The sequence below is a fragment of the Belonocnema kinseyi genome, chromosome 10 (assembly GCF_010883055.1).
Source record: "Belonocnema kinseyi isolate 2016_QV_RU_SX_M_011 chromosome 10, B_treatae_v1, whole genome shotgun sequence".
Lineage (NCBI taxonomy): Eukaryota > Metazoa > Arthropoda > Insecta > Hymenoptera > Cynipidae > Belonocnema > Belonocnema kinseyi.
In genome coordinates this window covers 118448241-118458488 of record NC_046666.1, presented here as the reverse complement: position 1 = coordinate 118458488, position 10248 = coordinate 118448241, and the positions used below count along the sequence as shown (strand labels likewise).

General features: G+C 32.4%; 1 protein-coding gene across 3 annotated transcripts in view; it reads left to right on the top strand.

Moving 5' to 3' along the window:
• Positions 1-7362, top strand: part of LOC117182113 (4-hydroxyphenylpyruvate dioxygenase) — a 549071-nt gene extending 541709 nt beyond the window's left edge. For all 3 annotated transcript variants that reach the window (XM_033375146.1, XM_033375154.1, XM_033375145.1), the window contains one exon: positions 6497-7362. In XM_033375146.1, coding sequence (XP_033231037.1) covers positions 6497-6571 — 75 coding nt within the window. In that variant the 3' untranslated portion in view covers positions 6572-7362. The remainder of the gene's footprint in view (positions 1-6496) is intronic.
• The last annotated feature ends 2886 nt before the right edge of the window (positions 7363-10248 follow it).

The following is a 10248-nucleotide window of genomic DNA, read 5'->3' as shown; positions in this document are numbered from 1 at the left end:
AAGCTATCTAAGGATGGTACTATAGAACGCCACCTCAAGGTAGGCCTAGTGGCGCCATCTCTTGGTCAGGCCGGAAACTTATCAATCCACCCTCGTAAAAGGTGAAATGTGGTGGTAGAACAGCACAAAAAAGTTTTTGTTTTTTTGAGTTATTAATTTCTGCAATTTTTAATATTTTTTAAACAATTTTTTCATTTTTAAATAAAGTAAACAAAATGGAATGAAATGTAGCATTTCCAAAATATGTTTTCGTCTCTCCTTTCAATATAAAATTCACAAAAATGTATTATTAATTAATTTATTGGTAAATATATTAATTTTGTTCATTTATTGATTTATTTCTACCGCCATATTTTAATTTAAATCTACCCTATTGGAAACATCTCATTCCACGTCCTTTTTAGCTCAAATGAAAAAGAAGATGTTGATCAACATCATTTAGTTAGCGAAATTGAACAAAGAAAAGATGCACCTTGAGAGTTGACCCCATTTTCAAAAAAGAAACGGATGTGTATTTTAAAACAAAAGCGTGGAATGGTTCGACAGGAAGAGATATTGAAGGCGGTAAGCTTTATGATTAAAAAGAAACAATTATCGATATCAATCGTTTTCAGTGATGGTCTACGTGATTTTCTCAGTGCAATTGCTCCTGATTACGTAATTCCAGTTTACAATGTCATGTGAAAGTGATTAAAATTAAAAAATGCTGTAATGGGACAGAGAATTAGAGATGATATTTCTAAATGCGAAACAGCAACGCTTTCCATATATGACTGGCTGTCTAATAAAAATAATCCATATATATAAGTAAAGATGCATTACATAAATACGGATTGGAAATAGAATATTTCGTCTCTTTCTTGTAAAAGGATTAAAGATAATCCTTTAGAAAACAGCTTCGTTTTAGCTCTGAAACGTATTATTAATGAACAAGATTTAAAAAATAAGATCAACGTAATTGTTTATAAAGCATTCAACATCCAAACGTCAGTTTTTTTCAAAAATATATTTGAAAATTGCATTCTTGATTTGAATTGTCATTCTTGAAAAAAATAGATGTTTGAAACAACACCTGGAAAATTGATAGAAGGACACCTTGATAGGTTAGATTTGATCTATGGCATGTTCAATACGTTATAAGAAAATCGTATACTTATTTCTGTGGTATTATCTGTTAAAGCAAAATAGGAATTCATAACTGGGCAATATGATCTGTCTAATATTCGATGAAAACTTGTCACAAATTCAGTAACTTTACTTTTTCCATTAAAATCGGCAATTAAAATACTTTTTTCTCGTTCAGAAGTCACAATTTCTGCGGTTCTACCAATGATTTGAGGCCTCTTACGGAATCACTTAATAATTCAAACATCAGATAACAAATGTGTTAAACAATTTAGGGAAAAATTTGTAGCCAAATTAAGATTGGCTTTTAAAATGGATAATAATGAATTGGATGTAGCTTCTGTTTATCAGATCGCCACATTCTTAGATTATAGACATAAGAAGTTATTACATGCTGAATTTACAAATAAAGGAAGACAACAAATTTTCAAAATGTTAACAAAAATGGCTGCAGATATGTCAACTGACGAAATGCATAATTCATGTAGTAAAAAATCAGCCATTGGCTTCCTCCTCAACAATATATCGAATAATAAGAGTCCTGAAATGCAATATCAAATGTATTTAGCTGGAATAGAAATCAACTACGATGTGAATCCTTTAGAGCGGTGGAAAAATCACGAATTGATGTACCCTTCAATAGCCAAAGTAGTCAACAAATTTTTTGCCGTACCCGCGTCATCAGGGAAATCCGTAACTAAGTTTTCTGCAGATGTGCCGACTATAGCAGTCAAAAGAAACTGCCTACCTCCAGACAATATCAATTTTTTAATACCCTTGAACCATAATAAATAGTATGTTTACACATTTCGATTTTTTAAATTTAAGCTTTTATGTTCCTGTTTTAAACTACCAACAAAAATTAAAATAACAACTTTTTTGAATGATTTCTTAATGTGTCTTAATTGAAAAAATATGAAAAATAACTTTTTATCTTTCAGGGTGACCGATAGATTTTATTTTTAAAATTCTCCGACATTTCTCTATTCAATTTTTTTTATTTTTGCTGGAAAATAATATTTATCAAACAAAAATCAACTTGACAGCATTGTTATCACTTTTACATTAAAAAAAGTAAATGCCCTGATATATGATAACATCTCTAGAAATCTTTCAGATTTGATTGCAATCTTGTGAAATTCTTTTATGTTAATTTCACGAAATTCCGTAAATACAGAATCTAGAAACTTCAGGGAAGTCTGAAATGCCGATGAAATCCCAAGAAAACAATTGACCCTTTAAAATTATAGAAAATTCCCAAAAATCTTTAAGAATCCCTTAACTATTTTTTCATTTGGTTTAAATTTTTTTCATCGTCGTCAATTTGAATTTTCAACTATCTCCAATTTCTTAAATCTCCTGAAATCCTCTTTAATCTTAAAATTTCTTACAATACCATATAGTCTATTGAAATACCTTACAATTTTTAATTTCGTGAAATTTTGTCAAATGTTTTTAATTTTTGAAATAATTGCATAATTCAATATCTTAGTATTTACATAGAAAATCCTTGACGTATCTCAGACTTTCCCTGGCCAATAAAATTCCATGATTTTTTCACGAATTCCAGATTTTCTCTGACTGGTGGCCACCGTTTTGACAAAAAACAGTAATAAAAGAAAAATTGTGAAATTTTATCAAATTTCAGTTTACTTTTAAAATAATTAACATTTGTAACGTAAAGCAGCTGCACTGTGACGACATAATATTTTCAGCCGTTGAAATGGTTCTTTCAGAGCTCGATGAACATCATGGTATTGCTAAATATTGTTTTGCCAAAACTGCTGACGTTGGATAAATCGGGGAATAATATTTCCACCACGATAATGGATCTCTGTTTTGATCTATTTGTGGCTCTCACATGTACAAATCATATTCAGATGCCACATGTTTTGATTTATCATGCTCTTGGGGTTGAAAAATTAAATCTATTGGATTTTCAGCGTTCCTTGCTTTTGGAGATTTTGTAATAAGCACATCCTTCATCATTTCTTGAATATGCTTCCTAATTTTCGTTTTTGCGGTTTCATTCTGTTCAGACTGCAGTGACTTGTGGCGTGGATCGAGAAGGGCTGAAAATTGTTTAGCCGTAAGATTCTCTTTTGGGTCAGATTGCATTCAAAATCGTACTATTAGTTATTGCGAAACTACCTTTTTGAAGTTCTTTATGAGACTACAGTTTTCAGCAGTATGTAATGCTTTGAGTTTCCTTATTTTCGACTTTCACTCCACTTGTTTTTTTCTTATAGCAGCAGTAGCAACATTGAAGTGGTGAAAATACCTAACTATTCTGTGGATCTTCTTACAAATTCTCTTTATTCTTGTTTTTGAAATAAGACCTTTGTTTTGACAGAAAATTGTAGGGTGTGATCAGAACAAGAGGTATCATGCTTAACTTCATCAAACAAATTCACTGCAGCTGTGATAACTACTTGATGACACTACGTATTTTCAAGATATCTCTTTATAGAAGTTGTAACACATGATTATACGCCTTATTAATCATTTTCCAGATCATTCTTTTACAGGGTATTTGATAACGTGGTTTCCCAAAACACATAAAATTAAGAAAACCTTGATTTGCAAGATTTGATACGGTCAATTGATTTAAAATTATCAGCTGAGTTGTTGCTCGAGTAATTATTTCGCGACGTTCCGAGAAGTATTCCTCAACAATTTTCCGTTTTAGTGATAACGCCGTAAACATGAAACTTTATAACCAAATAATCCCATATCCAGCTTGGACGTTGACGCGTTATGTTGATGAATTAAATGAAAGATTATCTGACTTCTGTGATTCTGTTATCTTCTCTTTAACTGTGTTCCCGCTACCTGAAACTTATCCGTATACCCAGTTACCCGGGTATTGCTTGAATACCAGAGTACCCGTGTAATACCCGTGCCAGCAAATACTCCCCTGAGTTTTCGGGCTACCAGATATTGGCAGAGTCAAAGCCCTATTGTGGTACTTGTAGGATTTCTTAAACACGTCTTTCGAACGTACATCTTAATCTTAACCCTAAATACTTACCTAAGATATGATATGTTCACAGATTAATTGAACTAATATTTACGTCCGAAATACTCACAGACGAACGTGTGCCTGTATCATTTGAGAAGCCAACTGTTTACTTACCAACTAAATTAATGAACTTAAATGTAGGTACAGAACGCAATAAAGTAATTCTTTCTTTGAGAAATCGTCTCATTAAAAAATCATCATTAATTACACTCGCAGGTGTGTTAACTCTCTTGTCAATCTCAGCTGAATAGTAGTTCGTGTTTACTGTATAGAAAAATGGAGGTTGAAACTTTGGAACGATCCTGTACAGGTACCTTTACCGGAGTAAATTCATGCGTCGGACCCTATACATGAGAATGTACTAGTTCCTTTACGAAAAGCAGTTCGGAAAATTTTTTAACAATATTATTATGTTTGCTGAATAACGTCCTTCGTTTTATTCTTCAAAAGTTCTATTACGGGGAAGTTCCTAAACAGGATTATATACAGATTTTTTCGATGAATTTATGTACAGTTACCATGAAAGGATATTGTAAATACTTACATTGTTACGCAATTAAATTGGTATATTAGGGCGCTAACTAATATTGTGCTATGTATATCTTTATAGATAAAAAAGCACATAGAAATAAAAACTCATAACAAACTTTTGCTTTATGCATGTAAAGTTAATTTGCTCCACTAAGACCTTAAAACGAACCTGCTAATATCCTTATTCTACAACAAAGTGCAGACTGGAATGTCACATAACCATAGTCTAACGCTTACTTCGATTTATGATCAACCTTGACCAGCCGAAAGAAATGAAGCTTGCACATTTATCACATTTTTTGAGCTCTTTATAATGAAATAGGTTCTGTCGAAAATTCAGGTTAGGTTTTCGACTGTCTCTCTCTATATTTTGCATCTTGTACTACTTTACTTCGTATATCGAAGATATTCGAACTTGAAAGTGTACATAAATATGTCGCATCGCAATGCTATTACTTTTAGTCGGTAAGGTACACTTAAAATAGGCTTTAGTTGTTGAGAAGGCATGGCACTTTATACATTTATTCTTTTGGACTGACAAATATTTTCTGAAAAGCAAAAAAGTAGTTTTTTTTTAAATGCGAGACCTTAAGGTTAGTTTGAAAATTTTACCTCGTATGAAAAATAGCCTAAAAATAATATTCAGGAACGTACTTATTTAATACAATATTTTTCTTTTGATTTTTACATTTTTTACTTACATTCATATATCTACAGCTAAGTCTGAGATTGGCCTTGGCTGTTGGCATATGAATTTCACTAAACATGTAAAAAACAGAATTAACATTTATCTCTTTCATGGTACAAAATATTATTCCTACATATTAAAAATTCGTTTTTTTATTTTACTGCAAATTTAGGCCCTTGCATGTAGTTCCTCTTTTGGATCCCCTCTTCAATCGCTCCTTCTGCAAAATAAAGCTAGCGTGCCTTAGGTCCCTTTCTTCGAGGACGGTCACATATTATTACCATGACAAGCATACGTTATAAGAGCCGAAATTCTCGAATAAAAAAAATGAGTTTCAGTATCATTCCTACCCGAACGAATTAATGTGAAAATAATACCCCACACATAGTTGGAGCATTATTTGAAAAATGTATTTGTTTCAAATTTAAACAAACCATGTTTTCTGGGAAAATGTTCAAAGGAATTAAGAAAATACCCAAATTTTGTATTTTCGAACAAAAATCTACCAATTTCTTATGTGAAATTTTTTTTAAAATTTATTTTCAGATTTAAAAATCCAGAGAACCTTTCATAATAATAAAAAGTAAAAAGTCAATTGCCTCAATTATTTTGAAAATTAAGGATTTAAAAAAGTGTTCCAAAATTTATTGAAACCCTATTTCGAATATTTTTTGTAATTTTATATAGCTATGAATATAACAGCTAATTTCGACGGGTGCAAAAGAAAATATTGTATGACAAAGCATGTATAGTAAAAGGTTAATAATGCTCTTGAATTTTGAATACAATTTTCACTGAGTTTTTAAGCTTTCCAAGTTTCACGCCTGTCTTACAGAATTTACTGTTTCAAAATGTTCCCGTAAACAATAAATCTAAATTCCGACATTTATTTTCTAATTTAATATACTATTTCAATATAACGGTACAAAAAATCGACCAAAAATAAAACACTTAATTTAATAATAAAAACAAAAAGAAAAAAATCGGGTACCCGATGTTAGGGGCAGGTGTTCGAAATTGAATAATACTAAGGAGTTAGCACCTCTATCATTCATTAGTAGTAGTTCATAGCAAGCCTTATTTTTAAAAGCGGTGCTTGAATGATAATTTACCTTTGTGTTTTAATACAGGGATTTGGCGCTGGTAATTTCCAAGCATTATTTGAAGCAATCGAATTGGAGCAAGAAAAACGAGGAAATTTATAAGCAGAGTATTTTTCTTGGAAACATATGAACGCCCAACGGAATAAAAAAGAAGCTATATGACATTTATGGCGAATAAGATAATAATTATGTTAACAAATTTATTCAAAGAAACTAATCAGACAGTAGGCACCAGAATTTAAGAAAGTCTTTACGACATCTCTGTGTTGCTTTTACGACAATAACTTATCCAGTAACCGTGGAAACATGGTGGTCTTTGGGACTTCTTTATGACATCCATCGCACGTATATGTGAGTCCTAATTACGATACATCAATTTGTCTGGTATGAAGATCCAAAGAACGTCCCTGGACGACGAGGGACCATATTCAACATTGTTCAATTTGGTTTCTGTAACTTAAAGATGTCTTCTGGACACCGTGCGAAATCCTGTATACATTTTCAAGATAAGGATATAGATATTTTCATAATGGCATTCTCAAATTGTTGTGCCTACTCGTCAATTAAAATATGGCGCACTGTATACAAAATTTATATAATATATAGTTTATATATACAATATATTATATAGCCCAGTAAAAAGGAACCAATTTGAGGCGCATTGAGAAAATTCGACAGAATACAACGTGAATCTCGCTTTGCGAGAATCAAGAATTAAAGTAGGTTATGAATTTGTTGTAAACTTGTAAAATAGTATATTATGCACTTAGGTCTCCCCCTTGGTGCATACGATATTTTTTATAACAAGTATATAATTTTAGACACTTTTTGAAATACAGTTATGATATCAGCCCACATTAGATTTCAAATAAAGTAAGCATTATTTGCGGTAATTTGAAGGATATTTCATTATAACTTAACATAAATGGCCCAAAATTCAATTTAAAATGTCTATAAATTTTCGGCCATTTATGATAATTTTACAGGTAAATATAGTGATTTGCCATGAGTGACCGACATTGCAAATTTAAACATTTTAAGGAATTTTCGAAAATTTATAGAAATGTTTGGTTATTTATGGTAAATTTATAGGTAAAAACAATAAATTACCATAAATTACCGAAAATTCAATTTTAACTTTTTTAAACAAATTTATCGAAATTTATGGAAGTTTTTGGTCATTTATGGTAATTTCACAGGTTAATATGGTAACTTACCATAAATTACCGATAGTTCAATTTTGAACATGTTGATACATTTCCGAAATTAAAAATTTTTTTTGGTAACTTATGGGGTAATATTACAGATAATGCATTACAGATAATGTATTGGAAAGGACTGAAAGTTTTGCGAATTAAGGGGGGATTATTTATCTATAATTAGAAAAGTGAGTTTGGATTAGTTCGGATTAAGGTCATGGATTGAAAAGTATGCTTATCTTAGATTTTACGATTTATTCGGATTGAAGTTGTTTTTGGTAACGGAACGGGAAGGTTTAAAAGTTGTTCCAAATTATCTCTGATTCATTCGAACTGGACATCGGATTGAGAACGAATAAAATTTTGTTTTAGAAGGATTCAAATATCTTTCCGAATGAAACTCTGATCCGAACTCAAGCCAAACAATGAGGATTGGTTTCAGGTATATTCGTATTACACAGCAGGATTGAAACGCGTGTGATTCACGCGTATTCAATGCATGGATTGGAGAGTGTTGACGGATTAATGCCGGATTCATTCAGATTGGGACCACAGACTGAAAAGCATTTACATGATAGCTTAGAATTTATTTATGTGGAATTTGCTATTGGCAAACGTATTAGAAATAAAAAGTAACTATAAGTGCTACTTAAATTAAAACGGCACTGCAAATAAATATATGAAACTAATTCAAAATGTTTAAATTTTTCATGTCATCTTTTATTTTTCCTCCTCTCAATTACTGTAGACAATTTTTTAGAGCTTTTCGATAAACGATTGATACAGTGAAATGGCGCTGAACAGTGGTCCAGGGCCACTTCAAATTGTTTAAAACTGTACTCTTGTGAATGAATAAGAGTCATAATTGTTTGTTAGAAAAGTGAAAATAGTTTAATAAAAAACAGTTTTCGTAAAGATTATTAAAGGATTTTTTTTTGGGAGATTCTTCAAAGTAAAAAATAATCTAAAGTATCGTGAGCGGCATTTTTTAGGATAAATCCGTATACAGTAACTGATTTTGTTGGCTTTTACCAGGTGTGCATATAAATTACAAGAATGTTAATGTCTTTGTATTTCTAGGTAATGTGATTTTCTCTTTGGTAGTTTAATACTTGCTACATTTTAGTTCAATGAAGTAAAATTGTTAATGAAATAGCCATGCAATGCCAATACATTGTTTTCATGCGACTACTGTAAACGTGATTGCGAGCTTCCTTTGCATATAAAGGGCTAGAGATTGGTACATGAAGTTCCATATCTGCTATCCCTACTAAAATATCTATACAATTCCTTGTAAAAATTATTTGAAGAAATGTATGTCGGATCCTACAGAAGATTCTTTATATGATCCTATGCACCACCACACATAGAACTACTACGGGAGGAGCCTATATAGTTTCCTGAAGACGAACCGAGAAGTTATACCTTAACTGAAACAGTTGCATTCCGAAGAATCTACCCCACTCTGAATGTCGGGCTTCGATCGTCTCTTCAATCGCTTTTACTTTAAAATTCGCCTGCTAATCCTAAGGTATCTTTTCCCTTGATACGTCGCAAATAAACAAATGATGTGACAAAACTGGTAATTTCAGATTTGTAAATTTTTATCCCAAAAATAAATACGGAATAAGACTCACTATCAGCTGGAATTGTTGCACGTACATCTATAGAATAGAAATAATTTTAATAATACTTAATCATTGAGACAGAGTCACATTCTGCCTGGTTTAATACTAGATAATTGTATACTTTGCTTACAATCTATTATCTCACAAGTAATCGGAGACCAGTTTCATTTTTGATTCCGAAAGTTTGATGCGCTTGAAGCCTCAGGGTTAATTGGAACTGCCTCCTTATCCAAGAGATTTTCCCTGGCGAGGAATCCCCTCAATCTATTGGAGTAGTCCTCAATCTCGGTGAATTCAGCCACCACTTATCTCTGGTGCTTCAGCTACCCCTCCATAACCAGATATTGATGGTCGGCGGGGATTAACAAGGTTAGCCAGGTTGCGTAGTTTAATCTGAGCCAGGCGACCAGACCAAGATTTTTTCTGTCTTAATAATTAGGTCTTTTAAGAGGGCATGACTGATGATTATACAGTCGATCATATAGAGGTGTTATTCCTGTCTCCTTGGATTCAACAGATGTGGGACGCCTCTTTCCTGCATGGCATCCTCAAACTTTTGGATCTAGTCCTACTGCACTGGGCTTACGGTGACAGGGGAAAAACATTTGTGGCTTCATCAATTTCAACTCCGATGGAGTCAGGTTTTTAATTTCTTCGCGTAATCTCTGCGCGTCTCAGCCTACTGCCGGCCCTCTTGGTACGAACGCAGGTTTGCTAATGTCGAATCCACTTGGCGAACCACTGGCTGCGGAGTTAAACTCGGTATCTAAAAACGCTTTTGCGTCTCAGAGAGCCCTTTTCACTAACGCATCTAAATGAACGGTCGTTTTCTAGTTCCTCGTGTAACCCGCGCTGAAAATACACGTTATTGGAAAATAAAAAATCTACGTGGAATTTTTAAAGCGGAAATACTGTAATTTCCAACTACTTTATTAAACTCGACTGTCAATTC